The 26,426-nt window shown below is 40.0% G+C and overlaps 2 protein-coding genes across 4 annotated transcripts in view; one reads left to right on the top strand and one right to left on the bottom strand.

Moving 5' to 3' along the window:
- Positions 1-26,426, bottom strand: part of LOC147158617 (MAM domain-containing glycosylphosphatidylinositol anchor protein 2) — a 223,234-nt gene that overhangs the window by 114,747 nt on the left and 82,061 nt on the right. The window lies entirely within an intron of this gene.
- LOC147158618 (low choriolytic enzyme-like) lies at positions 4,435-7,855 on the top strand. The gene is made up of 8 exons (XM_086060429.1): positions 4,435-4,521; positions 5,943-5,961; positions 6,079-6,138; positions 6,226-6,372; positions 6,451-6,568; positions 7,064-7,242; positions 7,335-7,416; positions 7,729-7,855. Exons 1-8 carry the CDS (start codon positions 4,450-4,452, stop codon positions 7,853-7,855), a joined length of 804 nt encoding a protein of 267 aa, XP_085916555.1. The 5' UTR covers positions 4,435-4,449.

Here is a 26,426-nt window from a genome sequence, read left to right on the forward strand (position 1 = left end):
AAACCAAATTTTCTTTGACCCTCCACATCCTGGTCACCACCTCTTCCAGCTCCTGCGCCCTCGGGTAGACGCAATCGAACGATGTACACAAAAAGTCCCTCAACATTTGAATCACAATTTCAGAGTAACGGCATATTTGTGTAACTGTTATTTATTAATATTCTGCACAACTTGACAAATAAACATTAAAAACTTGCCGGTCAAATCTTGTCCAATCTGTCATAAGAGCAGCCAAAACAAACAAGTAACACACGTCAAAATAATTTGGATTATGAAGCAAATCCGTGAATAGCAACTCAAAAACTTAAATAGCAACAAAACGCCTACTGACCGTTTTATTTCATGTTATTACTAATCTCTTTAAGCGCTTAGCCAAGAAAGGCGCGCTGGTGTGGTCCTCGCGTTGCGCAACTTGACACATTAGGCAGCATTGTGACACCGCCCATTAGCCTGGGAGGCAAACAAAGAGAAGCCCGACACAAACACGAACAAACGTTGCTTAGGCTCGTATGTCGTCGGGGGTCAGCTTGCTCTGACAAGCAGTCCGGGGGGGGGGATTTTGTGCTGATATTCTCTTTATTACTGTATAAAACACTAAGGAGCAAACACAAAAATAATTGTTTTACAGTTACTCAGAGGAAGCAGGATTGAAATATCATAGTATAGTGAGTCACGTCATTTTTTTACCCAAACGTACTGCACCGATGCAAAGAACGCAGTAACAGGCAATTGTTTACAGCAGAAGAAGAGAATTGTGGGATATACAAGCGAAAGAAGCGTATGCCCCTGATATTATACGGTGATGATTTACTGTTACAGTAAAAATTAAGCGCTTTAATTTGAACGTTTTGCGAGCGAAGATAATCACGACCACTCGAGGGGCTTACAATCAGTGAGTTTTCGCCCCGGAAATGGGCTTTTGCCATCACTCTTTTTAAATGTGAAGAGTGGGCTGTGGGATGCGGATGAGTCACAGCGGTTCAATAAAAAAGGCCTGATGTACAGCTGATGCATCAGCAGCGCGTCGCCGGCAACCAATAATCGCCCGCAATCCGAGAGAGCTCGCCGGTCCCGCCGTCCATAAAGTACACTGAGCCCCGGAGGAGTAAAAAGGAGATGATAATTAAACCTGTTCTCCGTCACGCCCTCTCGCTGTACTTTACCTCGTCATCACCGTCACGCTGTTGACACCTCGTCCATCATTCTGATCGCTGGACGCTGTGCGGAGACAAGACTTGACTTTCTGATCGCTATTAGCTGAGCAGCTGTGGCGAGCCCCCGGGGCAAGCGAGGTCTTTTCTGCTGGCCTCAACACTATCGCAAGCGCTCGTCTCCATTTGCAACATACGGAAAATTCAAATATTTGATCCATGAAATTGTGTACATGTATTCCCAAAGTTTTTGGGCTTCAACGCTTCCACACTTTAGAAATAGTTAGAGCAAAAATAACTCAATTTGCACTGATCTACTTCTTGGGTCAATTTGACCCTACTTTCTGGGTTATTCCGTTGGGTAAAAAAAAAAAAAAAAAAATGGGGTTGCTGTGTGGGTTAGTTATTTGGGTTTTGGAATATTTGAATAATAATTTAAAAGTTGGGCGGTCAAATTGACCCAAGTAGTGGATCGGTCCAAACTAGGGTTATTTTATTTACTTGGGTTAATTTGACCCAACTTGCTGGGTTATTCATTTAACCCAAAAAGTTAGGGAAAATGGGTTGCTTTGTGGGTTATTCATTTGACCTCTGGGTTCTGGGTTAAATGAATAACCAAAAAAGTTGGGACAAATTGACCCAAGTGGTGTTGGTCCTTTTTTTTTTTTTTTTATAAATAATTGGGAAATTTTTGACCCAAGTGCCTATAGTCACTTAAAAATTGGGTCATTTTGTATAAGATAACCCCCCAAAAATTGTCATTTAGTAAAAAACAACCCAACAAATTTTGTCATTTTGTACAGAACAACTCAAAGCTGGGTCAAACTTGCCCAATTAGTGGATCGGTCTTTTTTTTTGTTGACCCAACTGTTTTTAGAGTGCAGGAATGTGGGTGTCAGATTTCTTTTTTTGTCCAATCATATTTCAGCCTCGAGGCTCCAGCGCTCCCCGCGACCCTTGTGAAGACAAGCGGTTAAGAAAATGGATGGATGGATATTTCAGCCTCAACGTGTTGCCAAGTCTAATCGATCCAGGACCCTCATAATCAGTAGTGATAGCAAACATAACTTAAACTAGTGTACTAGCAATGGGACTTTTTTGACCAATTCGATTTCAAATCAATCCTCACAGGGCCGGAGCACTCGACATTGTCATCATTTTTGACTAGCACATTACTTTGACTAGCAAAACACGCTTTGTACGCATATATACATTTTAATCTCTTATGAGTATAATGTAAAGACTAAAAGTTTTTTTTGAAAAATACTAGGACAATCAGTTACATGCTGTTTCACCGAGTCCAAAGAAACAGTGTACACGTCGGGCGAGTAGTGTTAATTATGGAGCAAGAGAACTATTTATCTAGAGAGCTAGTTAGTCAGTGGCAAACAATGGCTGGCTGGATGGAGCTAAAACATTAAAGAATAGGATGGGATCATTTATGTATTGTGAACTCCACCACATTCAGGCAATTTTCCTGCAGTTGCCATGGCAACATCCGGGGAGGGGGGGAAAGGGACACCACCACCACAACAATAACAACAAAGCAGAGCAGCAACGACTTTTGGTCCGCTGACCATGTAGAACCCCCAATTAGGGTGACATCGAGGAGACATAACAAGGAAGACGCTGGGAGCAATGACAAGGACCAACGGTGCTGGTTACCTGGTATGTATGCAGGGGCAATATTTACCTTTGCTCCTTTGTAAGAAAGAGGAGAAGTTGCAAAGAGTAGACACAGAATGCACTTGACAAGACGGCAACTGCTGTCAAGTTTAGCTAATTGCTAATTGATAAGGCGGATGCAGGGAATGCAGAGCATACAGTACGGACCAACTAACACCGCAGCTCTTGTCATGCGTCGGCTCAACACGGAGCCCACTCGCGGTTGACAAACATAGAATTGTTTACGGTTACACTTCCATTAGAAAAACAATGAAAATGCCAGCGGGGCGTAAATGAGACGCGTCTGTTGCAGTTGGACATAAAGCACGGGAAGCGTAAAGCTCATAAAGTGGATGGATGGCTCATACATCACCAAGCATTAGCTTTGCGGGTAGGAAAAAAAAAAGAATACAAATTGGATTACCTAAGCAGCCATCAGCGTGCATACATGTGCAAAATGCAGCATCATATGTCAGAGCGACCCACGGTCAAGATTTTGTTGGGAGTCCATCGAGGCCTCGATAAAGCAATACACGCACACACAAAACAATTCCTGGATCCCCGCGATCATAAACGAATTATTATTATGATGTACGACGTCTCGTAAAAGGCCCCCACGACGGCATCCGAGTCAGGAGGCTGCCGACCTTGACGTGTGAAATCGGATCCTAAAAGACTTTCAGCTGGACGGCGTCCCGCTCCCTCCGGTAAACAAGATTTCGAAGCCAGCGGGACGATAAAGACGAACAGGCATCTCCATAAACAAGTTGTATCCCGCTTAGGGAATGTTTTGGGGTTTGAGGGGAGCTCAAACGCTAGAAAACCTTAAGGGTCTTTAGATCTGTTTGGTTTTTGGCTAAAATGAGTCATCAGAAATGTCTTTTTTGATGGACTATGAGGAAAAATGATCATGCAAAAAATGACTTATTCAACTGAAAACCTCAAGCTGTTCTCCCGCTTTCATGAGTTAAGATCAACTGTAGTCGGCTTGAATAATTCCGCAGCCGCAGCTCGCTCTTAACGGCGCCAAGAAACGAGTACAAAAGCCGCGATTGTAAAACTGTCCGCTGCTAATGGAGCGATCAGATATGCGGCATCCCTGCTTCGCTTTCCATTATGACAAAAATTAGGACTGCACTCAAGGGCTGCAAACGCCAACAGTGTGTGTGTTTTTTTTTTGTTTATTTCATTGAAATGCTATTTCCTTCTTTGGTTGTATTTATTGTTGCCATTCCTCAACATGCGAAAGAGATTCGGCTTGCCAGGCACATCTCAGGAAACACTCTTAGGCTATCGGCGGCGTTAAAACAGGCAGGGGGGAAGATAAGGACATGATGGTTTGTTTGATACGGCGTGTTTGTCATGTTGCGAGTCAAACTTGGCAGCGGGTTCTCTCCGCATCTGAAACCCGACGCTCAGCAGCTTGACAGTCGCCCGTGGACGGATGGGAAAGCTTGTCCCCCAGTGTGTCAATGTTTGGTTCGAGGTGTGACGGGCACTCCCGATTGTTTACCGCTAATGCCCAAAGGTGGACGCACCTTGACCGCCTCGTATATAAACCCGCTCCTGACCGATCGTCAGCATCAACTTCTTCCACAAGGTGAAACAGTCTCACTGACTCCTTGAAGACAAAATGGATCTCAGAGACATCATGTTGCTTCTTTCGCTGCAGCTCGTCACCCTCTGCTACGCACGACCCGGCGGGGTGAGTAGCGGCGCTCTAAAAACGGCTTTTTATGAAGTGGGGCCGTTCACTTGGAACGGCGGGCCACGTACTGGCTTGTGTTTCCTACTAAAGGGTCTCGAGATCTAGGTCTTGAGTCGGTACTTTGGTCAAGGAAACTGATTATATAGATTGGTGCACTCGGGAAAACCATGGAGCCATTGGAAGGAATTAAAAAAACGATCAGCCATCCAAGCTGGGAATTGACCGTTTTCCTTTATCCTTGTACAGTGTGAACGGTATTGACAAGGAATGGGAATGGAGGGTCTGTAGGCCAGACCCATCCTGGATAGGCACTACAAGGTATACAGTACTTCTGGTTGGTAAAAATAAATAAATAAGGTAACCCGCAATGGCGATGTGATCGTACCACTGTGGTGGGTGTGCGGTTACCCTTTACTGAAGCTGACTTCAGGTGAGACAAGCGGGGCACACCTTGGACTGGGTTGCCGGTCAATAAGCAACAAATCACTCAGATCTACAACTTTAGACAATTTATGGTGTTAAAAACAGTATAACTGTAGAACTAGTGTTCATTTTATCCGCTATTTTTTCAATTTAGTCTCAGTTTTAGTCCAGTTTCAATCACACTTGTTTGTTTTTATCATAGTTAGTTAACTTCATCCCATTTTTTAGTCGACTATAAATGTAGCATTTTAGTCTATATTTTAGTCCAAGAAAACATAATTTGATTTGTCCAGTTTTAGTCAACAAAAACTGTCAACGTTTTAGTCTAGTTTTAGTCAGGAAAATCATTTAAACCCTGTTTTGTTTTTTGGTCAGCCGGTAAAACTATTTCACCTAAAATGCTCTCTCATCTTCAACATGACACGTAGTAAGTAACTACTATGGCTCCATGCTATGAGCTAGCAAATTAGCCAGCATCGGTCGCGGTCGGATTAACTTTATTGTTGGAACGTTATAGCTATAATGTTACGTTATAACTATAATTTACTTCTTTTTTATTTATTTTTTTACCTTTCACCGTGAATCCACCTCCTGTCTGTCCCATGTGTTTGTGCATGTTGCACTCGCAAGCTGCAGAATTAAAAGGGGGGGGGGGGGGGGGGTTGTCACTGCGTGTCACAGCGACAGATTAGCAGGCAAGATTTTACAAAATCATATTATTTTTGGTCTCGTTTTTGTTCATGAACTAAAATTATTAGTGAAGTACATTTTTGTCTCGTCTTCATTAGTCAATGGAAATGCATACTGATTTAGTCCCAGTTATTGTTTATTAATGAGGGTTTTAGTCTCGTCTAGTTTTTTTTTGTACGGTGAAAAACGTGCGTTAACGAAATAATTTTTGTTTAGTTTTCGTCGACGAAATTAACACTACATAGAACCTTACGTCACATTTGCATCCCATCTAAAGTGCATCCTTTCTTCCACTCTCTTTGCAGGACTTGTCTGTCGATAACGGTATGTGACCGGCATCCGAGACCCGTCTGTGCGCGACCGTCCTATCGATCGCAATCAATAGGTATCAAAGTGTGCGTGCATGTCGGCGCCACTGAATGTCATCTGCTTTTTCATTAGAGTACTCCGGGGAACCGGCCGAGTACAGCATCGCAGACACAATCCTGAAGATGAACAACGGTGAGGATTTGAAGGGAAAATTGGAGATTTGATGAGGTTTATGAATGCCGATTGATAGTTTTCTGTCTTGTTTTTTCTTTCATTCAGGATCTGACGCACACCTGATGGAGGGGGACGTGATGCTTCCGAGAACAAGGACTGCCATGAAGTGCGCGGTTAACGCAAAAAGCTGCCTGTGGCCAAAGTCTGGCAACGGCAAAGTCGTGATCCCCTACATCATCTCAAACAAATACAGTAATTTTGTTGTTCCTGGTTTGTGTTCATTCTGGATTGTTGACTTCATTATTTACGATGGGGCATTTTCATTGGCAGTCGGTACGGAGAGGCAAACCATCGTAGGCGCCCTGAGGGGAATTGAGGCCAGAACCTGCATCCGCTTCATCCCGCGAACACGCCAGGGGGCTTACCTCAGCTTTGAGCCCAAATTCGGGTGAGTACAAAATAAAAATAGGAATAATAATGTGGTCTTCTGTCAATAGGAGGAATACAAGCCTGAATTTGAGAGGTCTAATGTTAAAATGCTAAAACGGAGTAAGCCATAATGTTTCGTTCCTATACTGACAAGCACTGTATGCTACTCCAGTCTCCTTTAAGCAGATAAGCTGTTTGCTAAACATGAAACCAGAAGCATCGAGGCTGGCCCACCAACAAAGATGATCACAGCATCAACACGACTTTGCAGTATTTTGAAAGGAACCGTCATTAAATTTAGCATTGACGCTAGCGCTAAAATGACACCAGCAACATAAAGGCTGGTCCGGCAATAAATATCAGCTCCTAAAGTAGGTGGTCTGGGATGAATTGGGTTATGACAAGCCAGTGAGGCGTTCAGACAGTGGCATTTCAAAAGTCAAATTATGACCTATACGACAACCAAAACTGCCAAAGAAAACATTTTTGTGAACGTGTGTGTGCGCCCATCCAGGTGTTTCTCAATGCTGGGCCGTATGGGAGGAAAGCAATTGGTGTCGCTGCAGCGTTTTGGCTGCATCCAGCACGGCATCATCCAGCACGAGGTGCTGCACGCCATGGGCTTCTACCACGAGCACACGCGCAGCGACCGCGACCGGCACATCCGCATCAACTGGGACAACATCCAGCAGTGTCAGTGGCTCTCCCCAAAAATCAACTTTTTTATTTTGCGAAGCAGCATCTTGTCTTCACTTGCTCTTATTTTTCACGTTTCCTGTCTTCAGATCAAAAGCACAACTTCGACAAGCAGGACACTAATAATCTCAATATCCCCTACGACTACAACTCCATTTTGCACTACGGAAAGTAAGATGAAAAAAGTACAAAAGTAACATAATCCACACACACACACCTGTGCCGGATGCAACAAAGAACATAAGACGGAGATGAAGTGTTTTTTCACTGGGCAAACGAAATTGACTTAAAAAGGCACAACTCGCCCAAGAAACATGAAAAACGATGACCAACAGAGGGAGACAGGCTGGAAAGACCTGTCGGTACTCGCTTATCAGCGCCCCGAGATCTTAGATAAGAAAGGAAAGACGCTATTGAGGAGGAGCAGTGGATCTGTCACTCCGCAGTGTTTGTAGTAACCCAATTGTCTCTCTAAATCCGTAGGACCGCCTTCGGAGTGCATCAGGCCATAACCATGACCCCGATCCCCGACGGCTCCGTGGAAATCGGCCAGCGGGCGGGTCTCTCTGAGTGGGATGTTCTCCGGATCAATCGCCTCTACAAGTGCTAAAAAAAATATATATATATATATATATATAGGATGCTATGTGATGTGACATGTCATGTGACTCATTCAATAAAATAATGCCAGCCTGATTTCTTTGGGATGTTTTCATTCAGGACTGAGTGCGAGACAGCCATTAAAAAAAAAAAAGTGTTGAAAATTTTAGCCTTTCAAATAACAGATTTAAAACAATGGAGATAAAACCTGATTACAGGGGTGAGCAAATTTTGGGGCTCAACGGCCATCTACCACCAAAAAGTTTTTTTGTAATAAAATAGGAATTCATTGCTATGTTTTGAAACTCATTATGCAAGGAATGTAATTATTTACTACATTACTTAATGAGAAGGAAAAAAAATACTGTGAATAAAAACAAATAAATACATTTTAATCAACCACCTTGCATGTGGACACAAAACAACTATAAAGTTTGAAAATATTGTTTATAAACATTAGTTTAGCGCCTTTTTATTTTATTTTTTTATTTTTTTAAACATGGACTTAAACGTCATTAATACCAACTTGGGGATTACCAAAACAGACAGCTTCATGTCACCAGATAATGTCTTGGTGAAGCAGCATGTGGTTTATTGTGCTCAGTAGCCATTTGCGATTGGAAAATATACAATGCAACACCTTATCCGAAAAAGAAGCAATCATCTTAAAGTTACAATATGGAACTTTTTCCCCCAAAATAACTTTACAATAAGTTTTTTATTTGACCATTTATGACTGAAATGCCTTCTAATTAGTAGATTAACACCTCAGCTGTTCACAATGGGTACTCCTGCAAGCCTCTGGCCAATCGTTTTCAGACTGGATTCGGGTTAGTATTTCCCGCGCCCTGTCTGCGGATGTGACGTAATGTGCGTGGCGTGTATGTGGAAAACGGTACGCGCAGTTTCATTTTTCATCAGCAGGTGGCAGTAGTGATTCGAAATGGAATATTCTACGTTCAGTAGCTTTAACAAAGTTACAGTTAACAAAAAAAAATAAAGTTTTAGTTTAGCAAACGGTGACAAAGAAACTAATTAAATTAATTAATAAAAAATAAAAAAAGACTGGAGGGCAGATATGTAGCAATGTCTTTCTAAATGAGTTCATTTCCATGGCTCAGCCTTGTTGTAATTAAGTTTTAAGGATTTGTAGAGTCACAGGAAAAGTGCGGGGGTGCGTCTCTCGCGGGGAGCCGCGGCTGACGATGTGTCGGGACATAAAGCGTAAACCTCGCGCTAACCCTGTTGAGATTTAGTTGCATTTGTCATCCGGCTACATCCCACACTCTTTTCTTCTTGTTTTTCTTCCACTCTTTGAAATTCTCCACCGTCGCGAGAGATGGCGGGTGTGAAAGGATTGCACGGAGATTCAGGCACAGATTCCGACAAAGCTAATTTGTCCGTCGTGTGATCTATGATGGCACACGCGGCTGCGACGGCCTGAAGTTGGGGACCGTTGGAGGATTAAATGCGAACTTTAAAGCTCGCAGACTCTTGACGGACGCTTTACATTTTATAGTCGAGTTTTGCTCCGTATTCATCTTCACGGGCGTGAACTATTTACACTTTTCTTGTTTTTTGTTTTTTTTAAATATTCAACGCCCTCGGCATGCATGCTTCAAGAAGCTGTGATTAAAGTCGAATTACTAAATGACCCCTCCAGGATCCCGAATCCTGTGACGGGAGCGCAAACACGGCCACTGTTACCACAACACGTCTAGGGTCAAAAGTTCACTGTGCAGAGAACAAAACATTAGTACAAAAAATGGGAAATGTGCAGTTGCCTTACTAAATAATATGGTAACGCTGTTACGAGAATGCACATTTTCACTCCTTGCCTTGATTGTCTTGATATTTCTTCGTCGATTAAAGACCTGATGTAGAAAAACAACAAAGCTTCATGACACCCAACACGGCTGCAGTTGAACAAAAATGGCAGCTGTGACATCGCTGTCGTACATAAAATACAAAACACTAACTGCAATATTGATAATAAGTAATAAATAATACAATATTTTCGCAACCAGTCACTGAAGCAACCCCCTTCACTCCCGGTTGTTTTACTGGATTTTGACTGATTTTGCAAGGCCCAGAGAATATTGTGTTCTATTGCTATAAAAAGATGAAACCTACCAAAAGAAAGATTAGAGTGTCTTTTTTTCATCAGGAAAAAAAAAAGTATATTTGTAACTGTTTCCGTTTTGCAGCAATTAGCATTAGAATGTAGCTAAGTTTCATCAATATTCACATTCCTGGTGAAAACACTGGCAAGAAGAGATTTTTGCAACATGGCCCCGATTGCTCTCTTATACTCTCCTGCCACCTGCTGGCCGTTTTCTGTAATAACCACCATTGCTTTAAACGACCTCTACATGTCAGAGGATGCATCAAAGCCTTACGTATGCTCTAGCATTAAAAAACAAGCATTTAAAAAAAAACGTATAAATACGTTTTTGAGATCTTATATCATGGCTAAAATTCTACAATAGTGCAAACAGCACATGCATGACACAAAAAAAAATAAAGGATGGAATTACACATAAAAAGGAGACAACGAAAGTGTTGCTGCTATTACAAAACAACAATTATTAAATGTCACGGCTAAAACACTAATACTGGGCAAAATGGTTTAGCAAACAAATATTAAATAAACGAGAGAAAGCTGAAATAAAGAATAGAGGCTTGAGATTTCTACCAACAAGTGCCAGGTGTAGACGTACCAAAGCAGGCTCCGATTTGGAAGGCTAGCAATGTATGTGAATTTGGTTGGTGCTGAATGGCTCCTAAAACGGACATAGCAGACATTTGGATGCCGAGTTTCCTCACCACGCGCTTGCATATACTTCCTTCCTGGCTTATAATGAGCCGGAACCCGCCGTGTTCATTTCAAATGCTTTCTAAAAATCAGCCGAAGCCAATATAAGGCTTCGCCGATCTCAATTGAGTTGGCCGTTCCCCAACGTTTCAGTCATTTAGCGCCTTTTGTTCCGGGTCCCGGTGGTGCCGCTCGGCGACAAGACGCCGTCTCAAGCGAGCGTTTTTTGCGCCTTTTAAAAAGATGAAAATGACTCGGTTGGATGTTCTAATTCCGCCGACTAAAGCCTTTTGTTATCTTCATTTAAACCTGTGAATAGGATTTTACTCCTCCCACGTGGCGTTTGCATTAAAAAGTGTACCGAGAAGGGATTTAGCACAAGAAGCGGTGTCCAATAACTCTTTATAAGCAATTATGCTTCTCTCTCTGCAGCCTTAAAAACGACAACGAGTTTGAGCCCTATTTCATGAAGTAAGTAAGTGTCCAGTGTACTTTTTCAGATTTATTTTCTACGGCATGTTAAATGAAACAAAGCATGCTGGATTATTCCAGTTGAATTGGGATTCCGTTTTCAACAGAAAGATTATCATACTTTAATGAACAAATTAGGGGAATTTATTCCTTTCATGTAGAGTATTTATGTTAATTAATGTTTTTTTTATATCAAAAAAATGAGGGGAAGTTTTTCCTAAACTTTAAATAATATATAATAATAATAATAATAATAATAGTAATAATAATAATAATAATAATAATAATAATAATAATTAATAAATAATCTTTAAATTTTAAAAGTTATTTTCATTTAATTTGCAAAAAAAAAAAAAAAAGTACTGCTTTTTTCTGAATTATAATTGTTCAAGATAGCCACCAGAGAAAATAAGGATAAATTAGGTTCAGCACCGAAAAACACCTCATATCTCCCGCCTACTACCCATGCTCCATCATTGCCTGTCGTCGTTAGTTTTTTTTTTTTAAACATCAGCATCCCACCTCATCAACAAATGAACAAATAAAATTGTGCCTCGGGCCCCAATTTAGTTAGCGCCAACCCTGGATAAAAGGTACGGATAATAGATATATGTTTTAATTTTTTTTAGGGAAGGGAGGTGTGAAGATTTTTAAAGAATTTTAAAAGATAATTTATTTAAAAAAAAAAATTATTATCAGATTTGTATTTATTAAATGACATTAAAAATATCAGATTTCTACATTTACTTACTTCACTTACTGTGTGTATACTTTTGTAATTCAATGAGGGCTGATTACATTTTTATGAGCATTGCTTGTTTTTCATTAGTTTGGGAGTTAATTTTTTTAGTAGGGCTGCTCGATTATGAAGAAAATATTCATCATGATTATTTTGGTAATAATTTAAATCACAATTATTTTTGGGGTAAATATTTGAATGTAAAAAATATTAAGACAATTAAAATTCTTTGAAACACTATTATGCAAGTTTCTTTTGGATGAAACGAAATGTATTAATATTACTTATGTTAAAATGCAAAAAAGGTGCAAATGTATAAATTTAAACAACTCAAAATTAGTATTAATAATCCTTTTTTTTCTGATTATGCTGATTTTGTAATTGTGAAGTGTAATAATTGAAATTCGATTAATTGCTCAACCCTACCTTTAAGATTAATAATAAAAAGAAAATCAAGGTTTCATAATTATAGCTATGATTTTTAAAAAAAACTGAGCAAATATTATGCTTTTATGACATTCATTGAAGTAACTTTTTTCTTGAAAGGTTTTCACTGCTGTGGTTGAAGGACACTCAAGTTTATCTGTGGTGAGATCAAACTGCCGGGTCCCAAATTAAAGGCGATCCTTCACATAAAATGTCTGCTCTTCAATAAATGGCTTCCTAAAATCAGTATAAAAAAAATAAAAAATGAGAGCTTGTTTTAATGTTTTGATTCCAAGTAGGGTCACCAGTAAGTCATCTGTGATGCTAAACGCACAGTAACACCGAAATCAACATTTTCACAAAGAAAGCGCGCCAGGCTTCTTTTTTTTTTGTAGCGCGAGACAATTAAGAGGCTGCCGGGAAGACGGCGGCCAAACTCCCGACACGGTGCCGCCGCTTTCATGAAGGACCCCGAGGAGCCGCATGAGAACTTGTTGGATTACTGATCCGAGAACAGCGGCTTACAAGCTGCTGCGTTGTCGCTGTGTTCTCACAGCGCATACATATTTCATGGCTTCTTCCTGGCTCGCCGAAACCACGATTGGGGACGGAGTTGCTTTAATATGAAAATAAAAAAAATCGGAGAGAATTCTTGGTAAAAAAAAAAATAATAAAAAATGTGAGAAGCCTTTCTTCAAGCACAGCTGGTGAGTGTGGGAGAAAAATATGAGGAGTCACAGCTGTCGGAGATGACACTTTAATATTCGTGACGGGCCACTTTGATTGATTGATTGATTGATTCATTCATTCATTCATTGATTTTATACTCTGGGAAAAAGTGCAAAGGACAGGGGTACTATTTTGATCAATTACAATCCATTGCTAACCAAAACATCATTATCAGTCTTTGTGGAAAGAGCATCTTTAACAAGTGTTCCAGTCCACATGACAGCGAATGCTGTAAATAAGTTTGCAATAATTAAGGTACTGTAATATCTTGAGAATAACACGCTTTTCTTTAAAAAAAAAAAAAAAGAATAATTAAAAATCATCCAAAAATTGTGGGTGCCGTATTATACACAAGTACGCGTGAAATTACAAAACGAAATTAGGGATTGTGGAAAAAAAAGTGTTTTCATTACAATGAAATGTAATGTCATATTCTTACAAATGTATATATAGTAACTAGAGCCTGACCGATTAAATTAATCAGGTGAAATTATCTATTTTAAAATTGGGGGGGGGGGGGGGTCGTCTGATTTCTTTTTCACAATACGTACTTTTTTTGCATTAATCGGCAAAAGAATAAAAAAATTATTTTGCTAAATATCGTAATGGACATAGGTCTAAAAAATCAATCAATCAGGCGCTAATAATGACAATTTTCACTTCCACCAAGAATCATGATGACCTTGTGAGTGAATTTGTCATGAAACGGGTATGGAAATAAAAACCAAAATGTCTGACCCAATGTCGTGTTTTACATCAAAGTGGGGTCCCCAGGCAGCAAGAAGCACTTTTTATTTATTTTTTTGCAACTACCCAGGACTTTTTCTTCTTCGTTTTTATGACGTCACATGTTCGACTCGCAGAAATGACAGTATTCGTATAATATAGAGAACAATTAGCATTCGAGTTTAAACCACATTTGGTAACAAAAGCGGAAGAAGAAGCGTCATACTGAAGACGTACCCGAAGATTGTCAGGGTCATCCGTCATCGTTATGTCGTCGTCTCTTGCCGCGCCGCCGCTCTTTGCGTTTTAGCCGCTTAATTCCCTGAGACAAATATGAGCGCGGCCGACTGTGCCGTCGAGCAACGCAAGCTGCTGCTCAACGCTACATTAAGCCACCGCGCTGGGCGGCGGCCTGATGGATTTCTTTATTAAGCAGCTGGGCCGCCGGTGTGAAGGTCAAGCGGGTCCGTCGCGTGTTTGTGAGCCAACTTTTAAAGGTTGGTTAGCTTTTAAGCTCCCGCCCACAAAGACCAAAAGCGATTCCAGCCACTCCATTATTTGTAATGATCCCACAGGCAAATATCGTAAAGGGGGCCGGGGAGGGGGGGCAATCACGGCTCAGAAGAGGTTCGATCCCTTATTTGGATGGTATAGGCTGGAAGAAATCAATATTATTCTAGCCTCTTAATCCTGATTGCAAATCACACATTGATGACATTGACACAAGCAGCTGGGCTAGCAGTTAGCGCATCTAACTCACAGTTACGGAGATTTACGTTCCAATCTTGGTTTTGGCCTTCCTGTGAAGTGTTAGCATGTTCTTTCCGTGCCGCATTGGTATTTTCCAGGTATTTTCAGATTCGATAGATAGCGAGCCATCTTGAGAGGTCAAGCATTTATAAATTAACAGTAAGGAACAGACACTGTCAAATTAGCATTCTAGCTAACCAAAAAAAAGTAGCATCTACCGATGAGCCTTCTCTCAGATAAACAACATCTTCGGGTCTCAAAATGTAGTTGAGGGCGGATGCAGTAAAGACTATTCCATTACAGGCACAAAAAATGAAATCCGATATTTAAATACAGCTTAGGCATGTTTTTATAGCATTTACGGCACTCTTTCAACACACCTTTAAAATAATGCAAAAATATATATATATATTTTCCATTGAGAGAGAACAAGAGCAAAGGATAAGATAAAATATTGTAGTGTGTTACAGTGTACCAATCACTCTGGATTTTTGTTGTATGTCACCGGTTTTGCTTTTTTGTTTTTTTCCCCAAACTAACAAACTTACCATGTCACAATATACATTCATACGTGCCCAAAATTGTACATTATAAAACAAACCTACGCCCAACACTTTGTGTAAGCATAAAAAGGATTGAAGAGGACTTCACGCTCAACAAAATTCAGCAAAAACTAGACTGAGCTTGAAATACTTCCTGTTTTCACTGTTCTTTCAAATTTACAGTGTCAAAAACAATAGTGGGTGGCCTGTCTCTAGTAAGGAAATGCAAAACTGTATTTATATATATTAAGCCTATACCATTTGCATACAACATAACGACTGTTGTCAACTACTACAACTAATTAATATTGTTCCAGAATAACCGTATTTGATGACACAGGCTACAAATGTACAACATACTGCCGTCACGTGGCCAAGAAAGAAAACTCGTTCAGACGAAATCAACTGCACCGAATATATTTGCAGCCACATAGTTGACAACACGATTCATCAATCGATCCCTCATGAACGATTAAAAACTTGGCTAATCGGTTACTACTCCCGTCAGATGTACACGCTATGATTATTAATCGTACGTCTCCATTATTGGCCAGCAGGAGGCCCCGTCTTCCCGTCGCCGCTAATTACTGTCGCGCCGGGACGGCGCTTCCTCCCATTCGCATCCTCGCCGTGGAATTGTCATCTCCCGACAGCTGTTCCCGATTTTCCATTTATTACACACACTCGCTATTTTTAATTACTTTGCGGGCGATTGCTCCCAAATCACTTTTAAGCTAATAAATTGGATGACGTCTCGCAGTCAAGTTGAGCTTGCATCAGTGGCCGCTTTAACATGAGCACAGATGAACATGTAATGAAATACACAATGACTTATTCCCCCTCAGCGGCGACGTGTCAACAAATGGTCGTTTAGAACACGGGTTCTCAAGATGGGGTCGGCGAGCCGTAAATTAGGGGCACGCTTAATTTGTAGTAAGTTATGTCGCATTTAAAAACTCTCTGGCTTACCTTTGAGGTGAGACAAGGTGACGTCTGATAAAAAAGAATTTTGGGTTTAGAAGCAAAAAATTCAGTGTTTACAAAAAACTTCTGGAAGCCTGTATAATAAGAACCAGACATTGGATGGGCCTCAGTCTACCTACGTGTCCCACCTGAGGCCTTTCTTGAGAGGGCCACATTTTCAGGACGCCGAGGCGCTTGGTTATAGAGCTCAGATAAAAAAAAATTAAAAAAATGGATTTCAGAAAATCATAAATTGTCTTTCCTGGCAAAAATTAATTGGAGGATATTGCCAGAGTAAACGATGGCAAAATCAATAGGATAATTCTAGAAAGATTTCCAAGTGACAGCCCTAGTTATTATTAATAATTAATCATTTATGTGAAGACAGTGTCTTCACATAAAAAGGTGGGGTGTGCCAAAAAAATAAGATTCTCATTTAGTGCGATTCAGAATCGATTTTAAATGTCCCAAAATCAATTTTATTTAAATTATTTTATACTGTCTTGCCCTTGTTTGTGTGTGCCTTTATTGGGCGCGCTGTTCATGCTGTACACGATTTAACTACTGAGGGGCAGTGTGGTTCCACGCGTTCTGATACACTGTTAAGTTATAGCCACGTTAGAGAGTAGAAGGAAAAAGTCACGATCAAATTATGCCAATAAAAGTGCCACAATTAGTATGCTAATTAGCATTAGCGAGTCAGACTGGAGTAGATAATGACTTTTTGAAGCAGAAATCATTGTCAACCAAATCAGTTTGAACCAAAAATTGATTCTGAATCGAAGAATCGATTCTGAATCGAATCACATACACAAAAATCGGAATCGAATCGTGACACAGTCATAGATTCCCACCCCTAGAAGACACTTATCATGTTAATGATTTCTCACATTGATTAGGAAACAGAAAACTACCACTATGCAACACTATTTCTATCAATCTTTTCAATGTTTACATTTTCAAATATCCTAGAAAATCCCAATGTCCCATCAGTGATGAGCTATTTTCGGAACACGTCCGCTGTTGCTGAGCCCTGCTCCATAGTAATTATTGAATCGAAATACGACCACAAACATGAAACGGTTTCCAGTTACTTGCAATATGGTATTCGAAACAACATTGTACCACATGCTGCTACACCAAGAAATTATTTATTAGAATTTGCATGTCACTTATTACAACAACGTTTTGTCATCCCAGTTCTATATCATCCCCCTAAGATGTCGTCGTTTAAAATAACTGCCTTCAGAAATAACCAATGAGAAGTAATTATGTTGTTTTCCCCTCACTTTGCTTACAATAGAATGTTTCTCGGAGGACTTATTGTCCCCGTAGAGTTTTTTTGCCGACTCATATATATGCAAACATGTAGGCCAATTAAAGGATGCAATTAATTAAGCACGCTTCCGGGAAACTATTACGACAAACAAACAGGATAAAGCGGCGTAAAACCTTGTGAACGTTTGAAAGCAGTACTTTCTCAATTTCATTCCGTGTGATGTCGATGGGCAAAAAAAAAAAACAGCATATGTTTCCATCGTCTTTCCGCCGAGAATGAGAAAATGTCATTTCTCCCATGGAGTACGCGCTCGGCTGAATTCCCTGCAAGAGCATCACGACGACATAAAAAAAGGTCAACTGAGAGCTGCATGTGAGCCACTTGTGCAGCACTCAAACCCGACCATTTCAAAAATGTTATTGGCTTAATGTTTTTCATTTTGGATTTAAGACATCATTCATCGCTGTTGCTTTTGTGGAGAAGAGAAACAAAGAATAAAAATCCATTTTGGCAGGTTCCAAAATGTGTCTTTTGTTGCTCATTGCGAGGGGCAGCTTATGATGTCATCTATTCAAGCAATTTTGAATCACACCAAAAATACATAATTTTTTTTTTTTTTACTTAATTTACTTAATAAAAAGGCGATATTAGAAGAAAAAAAGTTGGGATCTTACTAGAAACCCAAATTCCAATGAAATGTGCAATTCTGCCTAGCAACAAGTGACTTCAAACATTCCATGTTGCCGGGACGCCGTGTTGAACTGTACGTTTGTCTGTTAAGCACGATAAAAATTACTATTACTAAATTGCCAAAATAAAAAGAATGACTAATAATGCCTGGTATCGGTACCGGTGAGTACTCGAGTTGAAAAAAGGTCACTAGGTATTGTGTAACAAAAGTAAAGTAAATTATAATTCTCAAGCATGAACCCTCCTGGAGGAGAACACAAGCAAAAGATAAGCTAACCTTCTCGCCGACGTCCAACATGAGGATTTCGGTACCTGAAGAAGCCGTGATGCAGAAAGATAAACGATTTTACCGTTAGCGCTGAGCCTCGATGTCCAAATGGGATTACAATTCCGGCAGGGTGGGTTCACATAGAGCACGTTCAGTCTATTTTTTTTTTTATTTCTTTCTGCTGTCGTTCTGCGACAGAAGCTAAATGAAATCAACTCTTTTTTTTTTTTTTACCCCTCATAACTGCCTGGACACGGTGCGTTCCAGTGTGATACCTGGTGAGGCGAGAGGCCCGTCAGACCATGAAATTGAGCAATGTAACCCGGTCTTGTGCAAAGGAACAAACACGGAGTCAGCGTGAGAGAAAAGGAGTGAGGGATGAAAGATGGAAAGAGAGGGAGAAATCCCGTTGTTCGGCATCATGCGGATAAAACGACGTGACCTTGCTAATGACCTCCAAACCCTCCATTTTCTTCGCGGCCAGCAGCATCACGCTCACTTTTGATTGACAGTGTCATTTAACATTTATGCGCCTTGTGGTGGTTGTAGTTTGTGGTGCGCCGCATCCGACCGCCGTTTCTTACATTTGATACTGTACTGGACTAAAACATTTATTTAGAAAAAAGCAACAAAAAATAAGTTTTGTTGCAAAAATCAGACGATTGCATTTTTTTTAAATCATGATTTTTCACATGAATTTAATAGTTAACTCACGATTAAATCGCAAATTTTATATCTGTTCTAAATGTGCAATAGAATGTACAATAAAATATTTTTTCCGAAGTTTTCCAACTCTTCTTAACATAAAAGTGGAAAAAAACGTTGAACTAATAGATATGGCTAGATCTTTTAGTCATTAACGTCACAATAGTTCATAAAATTGAGTTAAAAAGATGCACTGTACTGTCAAAAAACGAGTGTGATATTGATTTGTGTTGAGGTCATTTTCTGCCACTAGATGGCATTAGTGCATTTGTGACAGCTCAGTGCATTTTTCTTTTCATAGAGCTATCTAATCTTTAACATGAAGTAACTTGTGAAATGTTTTATATATATATATATATATATATATATATATATATTTATAGCCCTGCGATTGGCTGGCAACCAGTTCAGGGTGTACCCCGCCTACTTAGCTGAACATATTTTCAAGTGCATGCCCCACCCCCTTTGCACCCCTCTTTACACGTCACTGGGTTTTGGTGTAGTGGCTATTTCTCATGCTCAAAAGAGATTTGAACAATGTGGAGAAGAGGAAGGACTGCAAGACTTATCACTGCACGAGTATGAAATTGGTCGGGGGGGGGGGGGTGTTAGGATGGCAAAAGAAGAAGAGGAAAGGGGCAATTGAGTCAGGAGAGTGAAAGTGAAGGAAGTCCATGCATCACGCCGCCAGCCTCTGTCCCGAGCGCACTCCCCATGATGGATGGCCACGTGTCCGGGCCTTAATTCAAAGTCGATGGCGTCTATAGATACCTGTCACTACAAGCCACACGCGCTGATACTTGCACGGCCCCAGAGTCCACGAAAGAAGTGGAGCAGTTGGGAATGAAAGTAAACATTTATTTTGGGGGAGTGGGGGGGGGGGGGGGGGGTCAAGAGCGTGCTGGAATTGAAAATGTCCACATTAAAGTTCTGTGGGACACTGGATGGTGTCTTCTCGTTTTTATGACAGGTGGTCTCACTGAACAGACCATGGCAGAACGGAAGGGGAAAAAACTCAGATTTTTGGGTTAATATATATATATATATATATATATATATATGAAGTCCTTATTCAATTTGTTCAAGAGTAGAAGTATTATGTTGAAATGAAAATGCATTAATTTTACTTTATTTATCAAGTATTGATCACTACTAATAATACTTCAAATCAAATAATTGTAATTGTAATAAAAGTTTTTTCTGACTAGTCAAAGCCAATTTTTTCCACAATATAAAAAGGCTTTAGATTTTAAAAAAACAAAAAAACAATTATTTTTAGAATATTAATTGCAAATTATGAGTGATTTTTTAAAATTAAATTAAACATATTTTATGGAGAAAAAAAGTCTGCATTCCAAGAAAAAACTGAATCTTTGTTTTTTTGACGGAGAAAGTATAAAATCAAAAACATTTATTGGTAAAGGCATAAAAATTCCAAGATCAAACATTGTAAGATTATGAGAAAAATACGTTGAAATTCCACTAATTTTAGTTTTTTTTTCTGGATGTCATATATCTGAGAGAGAAAAAAATGGAATCTTACCAAAATAATATATTGTAATGAGAAAAAGTCTATTTAGAACGAAGTACTTTTTTTTTTTTTTGACATCACATTTTTTCAAGATGAATAGTCATTTAAAAAAAAAAATAATGTTTTGCATATTTTCATTCATAGCTGCAAGGCAGCACAGCAATACATGTGGTCACTTAACATCACAGATGACCTTGTTAGTAGTGAAGATACACTGAAATCCTAATCACAACAGTCAAATTCCAGCCTGCATCTTGTCATCATTAAAGCCGGCCCCTCAGGGCGCCCCCAGGCCTTATCCGTCGCCCGTGACCCCCACTGCGGCGTACACAGTGCGGCCGAACCTTTCCTCCCCGAGGCCACGGGCCGAGCGCCCAGAGAGAGGCAGGCCGTCGCCGCCGGCAACCAGCTGCACGGATGCTCGACATCGCCTTCGGGGTATGGGCCAATGAATGCACCGCCGCTGCAAAGTCTATACTTTGGTTACTGCCATAGACAAAAGTATTGGGACACCATTCCACCCACAGGAAATGGAAATCATTCACATCCTGTTCTCTTCTTCCCAGCATCACTAAGCCACGCCTCCTCTCCATTCGGATGCAAAGTCTTAGCGGGGGGAAATAGGCGAGATGAAATTATCGTTTGGCGGCGTATTTTGGTGAGACGGAGGCCGTTATTAAGACACGGTGACATACGCGCCTCCGCAATGATCCCCGGACGCTGCGTCACGCCTCATAAAAGTCCCCAAGGTGCCTTTTGCTCATCACGTACTGAGCGACGCCACATCTGCCATCAATCACGGCGCTTCCGTCAGGATGCAGAGAGTGCAAAGAGGGGGAATGTCTTGTGTTTTATCAGATTGCACAGACAAAATTATATTAGTTTGGAGCTCTCAGACGACGGCGGGGCGGCCTTCCTGTCCGCAGGTGACGGCGAATAGATTGCCTGTTTTGCGGAGCGTGGTAAAAAAAATATAAAAAAAATGTTGATGGGCTTTGGCGCAATCTATGATGACAGTCCGATCATTGTCATAAAACAGTTCTTCTTATTAAAAATCGTACTTTTTATTGTGAGAAATGAGACTTTATTTACCCACAGTCAGAGTTTCATGAAATAAAATGCACACATATCCAGACACGTTTATAATACAAGCAAACAACGAGAAATGTTTTGCCAACCTTAATTTACGAGATAATGCCATTTATATCTCACTACTGTATCACAGTCTCTCTTTCTATCACATGCTCAGATAGCATTTGCTAGCTAAAAGCCAATCAGAGTGATCAATTGCCACTGACGGCTAACGCTAAAAAGCACAAGGACACAAAAATCTCTTCACAATTCTTGATGTGGCTTTTTTTAAATTTGGTTTGTTACTGCTTAAAATTAACTGTATTATGAATGTGTTGAGCAAGTTTCTGGATATGTGCGCAAATTATTTCGTGAAAACATGACAGTGGATGAAATGCTAATTAATGACTTCTCAGCTGAATGTATTGGTATTGATTGACATTAACCATTGATCTAACAATCTTATCTAAAGACAGGTTTTTTTTTTCTAGAGTTTTCTAGAGTTCTAGAGTTATCACTTGTGTTTAAAGTTGTATAAATACAGAACAAATCATCCATTTCTGTTTCATTAGCCCGTCTATGGCGTTTTTCATTTTGCTTAACACGAAACCATAACGGACTTTCTGAAGGCAAAAGTTAACGTGGATTTTTTTTTTTAAATACACAATTTGTGATTGTCTTTTACGTTATGTTTGGTAAACTTCAATGGAGTGTGGCAATAAACTAACTGGCTTCTTTTTTTGCAGACTTTCCGTAGTTGTGAAGTTGGCTGCCGCCATAGGTCGAGCCTGCGAATCCTCCAAACGATCATCAAACGCTGACGGCATGCTCCGTTGACATTTGATCGCGTAGCCAAAAACATTCCCAATTTAGTGCGGACCATCTGTCTGGTGTACCTGCTTCTGATTGGGGCTCATTTGGGTTAATTCCCAAGTAGGAAGTCAGCCGTTTTAATGGCACCTGTCGCTACAAGGTGGGATAGTCACTAATTAAGAAAGACGACATATGGATGTCTACAGGGCCTCGACTTCCTCATACGGACTTTGATCAAGATGTGACCTTGTTATTAAAAAAAGCGTCACAATTTAGCATCGTCCATCTGTCTCTTCGATTGCGGCTCGTTAGGGGCCAATTCTCGGATAGGAGATCATCAAAGTGTGAGACGTGGAATTGGGCCAAAATGTGACTTCTGACTGAGGAGGACGTTCTTGACGCAATCCACAAACGTTTTTTTTTTCCGGATTATTATGACCATGTGTAAATATATTATTAAAACATATTTATAAATAATTTATTTAGTTGTTTTTTTTAAATCAATAATTACTTTTAAAGACAAGTGTGTAAGCGTGTTTGTGTTTTACAAGTTTTTCCAATATTCAATCAACAAAAAAGTGCAGCGTGACTGTGGCTCTCCTTTCCCACATGGAAGGGCATCGCAAAAGATAAGTGTACTGTAAAACCTTAAATAATAATAATAAATAATTAAATAATAATAAAACATTTTCTTCCCTATATACAAGAAACTTAACTTTACACCCCACCAAAAATCTAATCTTGACAGTTTGATCGTACAATTTCTTTCTAAATCGTCATGCGATGAGCATACAGCAAATCACTGGGCCGCGAGGGGTCGTGACCTTCCTCCGAATCACACACTGCCATTGTGACAGGAGGAAGAGGAGGAAGACGATGGTCTTGCTGTCTCTTTTCACCTCCTGTTTATCTTGGATGATCCTTCCCTTCCTTTCCTGACCTTGTTTTTTTTTTTTTTCGAGCTTGCATAATTCGCCACTGGAGGTTGGGATGGAGGCAAAGGGTGTGTGTGAGTGTATGCTTGTGTGTGTGCGTGTGCGCGTGCACGTGTGTGGGTGAGCATGGACACGACTGATCTAAACTGCGATGACAGCTGAGGCTTTCTCACTCTCACCTCCCGCGTGCACTCAAAGGGAAGTGAGAGCGCGGCGACACAGGCGAATCTTAAAGTCAGCCATGGATTTTGCTTATTGTCTCTCTCTATCTCTGTCTCGCACATACACACACGCAAATACACACCGTGTGAGATTGTGAGGGGGCCAGTGAGTAAAAAAAAAAAGCGCTCCCCGAACCGTGCGGTACACTCACACGTGAATGGAAGCAATCACACTTGCATGGCTATGCCTTCGCTTGCCGTGTGTACGTTTGCTCACTCAACGACCCCATCAACACACACACACGCACACACACAACCGAGTGGGAAAAAGCCTCTGACACATTGACAACCCGGCTCCTCGTAAACAGTACAAGGTTGTTTACAAGCATAAGTGGGAGAAGTTGTGTTGTTGCTGGGGGTGGTGGGGGTGGGGGGGGGGGGTGATGACATAATATGCTTGCTAAAACTCATTAAATCACGCCATAATAAATAAACCCATTAGCCTGATGCTGTGAAAAGAGCACCGTCACACGGTGGTGATGCAACAATAAGATGAGCAGTATGGTTAAAATAGTATATTTATGAGCCACTTTTTAAAAAAAGAAGGGCATAGTGTAAGGAAAGAAATCTGATTAAGTGTAAGGAAATACAGTAGAAAAAAATCAAGTGACAGGAATACAGTACAAATAAAACACAATTTAAAAAAATTTTTTTTAAAAATAAGTGTAAAAAAATCAATTGGCAGAGAAAAATTAAAAAATTAAGTAGCAGGAAAAAGTTTGATAACAATAAACAAGATGGGGGAAATGCAAGACTCAAGTACCAGGAAAAATGTGTTTAAAAATTAACTTAAGAATAATACAATCAAATTTAAAGAATGAAACAGGATGAGAAAATCTCTACAAAAACACAATTAATAAATCTCAAACCAATTAAAAATAATGTTTGAAAAAATATTTAAAAAATATTAATAATTAGGGATGGGCAAGTACCGATAACAAGTATCGTATCGTATTTATGATCAGGAACTACAAATTAGAAGGAAAGAAAATTGCCATTCATTTCATGCAATTTTAAGGAAAAATGCTATATTGGGATATATAGGTCTTAAAATTATCAAACGTACTCATGGTATTAACTCATTTGCACCCAAAAATTCATAAATATGTTCTATTTGAAATGTTTTAAGTGTCCCAATGACGTATTGATACGTTTTATGTTTTTATGCTATAGAATACAGAAGGCTTTGATGTTGCCTCTGAACTGAAGAGAATGCTTGAAGCAATGGTAGTTATCACAAAAAAAACGGCCAGCAGGTGGCAGCGGAGTATAAGAGATCAACCAGGGCCATGTTGCAAAACGTTCTTTTTGCCAGTGTTTTAAACAGATTTGTGAATAATGACGAAACTTAGCTATATTCTAATGCTAATTGCCGCAAAACGGAATCAGATAGAAATATATTTTTTTCTATTCTAATCTTTATTTTGGTAGATTCCATGTTTTTATAGTAATAGAACACAATATTCTGTGAGCGTTGCAAAATCAGTCACAATCCAGTAAAACAGCCGGGAGCGAAGGGGGTTGCTTCAGTGAAAATGACTCGGAGTGAATGAGTTAAACATCCCTGGTAATAAATAGAAGGAAAAATGCAAAAAGAGGAAATATCTGGAACCAAGCAAGACGAAAACAAGGAAACAAATAACAACCAGGCATCATTGGAACCATCTCCAACCTGATTTGCATTTATTAGCATTCCTATGCTAGTTTGTTTCCCCTCCTTTTGACGAATGCCCCCGCTAATGATTTTCTTCGTAGCTTTATTAGCAGTTTGCATCGTCAGCCGTCGTTATCGTATTGTCAGCAGCAATATGGCGGTATGTGTTTCCTTGCCATGCCGGGAGTACGTTTGGAACCCATTTCCATAATGGAAGACCTATAATGGCGGATGTGTTGGTTGCAAGCTGACTCCCAGAGGACTGAGGTTAAAAGGCTCGCCCGCCTCCATTGCGTTATGCTTCAGGTTATTGTATACTGGACATGTTGTATGCAAGTCAATTTTACAATTGTATTCCATAAGGCTAATTTAGCGCTGCAACCTGCAACGTGCTCTATCGCCTGTGGCGCCATCACTTTAACAAGTCGATCAATCATCAAAAAAATAAAAATAAAAAATAAAAAACTCGACCGAGTTTCGCAAAAGAAGGTCACTTACACTAGTAAACAGAAGACAATTACTTCTGTGGTGTCAGTCAATAAATGACAATAGTGGAGTGGCGGCTCGGCCAATTAATGGCAATTATAAACACTTGTTCATTCGCCACATCACTCGAGTCAAATGTGTTGATTTTCCCCCGTTTGACATCACCACCGACTGATTAGTCCTAACGCAATTAAGTTGATTGCTCTATTATTGGATCAACTTACCAATTAGCAGCAAACAATTTGAATAATCAACTCATTTGAGTCGCTTATCAAAAAGACACAAATTCACATTGTTGCTGGCTCTGATAATAGGAGAATATGATACTGTACGGTCGTGCACGCACCAAAAAAAGCATTTTTTTTAAATAGGCTATTCCGCGATTTTATCATGACGCCGTTTAATTAGCTTTCAGAAAACGAATAGCAAGAGGTTAAAAGGAAATTAAAGCTTAAAAAGTGGGTGAGAGTGTGTCGTTCTCAGTAAGTGAGCAGACAGGCTAAAAAAAAATTCTGCTGGAGAGGAGAGAAGGGACATAATGTGCATGCTCTGTACCTACCTCTGCTGACGTAACGCCAAAAATATAACCAAACTTACACCGTACTACTAGCTTTAGCTCTAAACTCAATCTATTAACGCAACTAGCATAGACAATACCAAAACCAGAGCCTTTGGGTATGTACTAGACCAGTGGTTCTCCATGTCTCCCACAGCCAACACGGGTGTTTTCAAACGATTAGCTCATTAGCAAGCTTGCATGAAGCCTG

Source organism: Leptonotus elevatus, chromosome 18 (assembly GCF_054856555.1).
Source record: "Leptonotus elevatus isolate MCC_2025b chromosome 18, RoL_Lele_1.0, whole genome shotgun sequence".
Classification (NCBI taxonomy): Eukaryota; Metazoa; Chordata; class Actinopteri; order Syngnathiformes; family Syngnathidae; genus Leptonotus; species Leptonotus elevatus.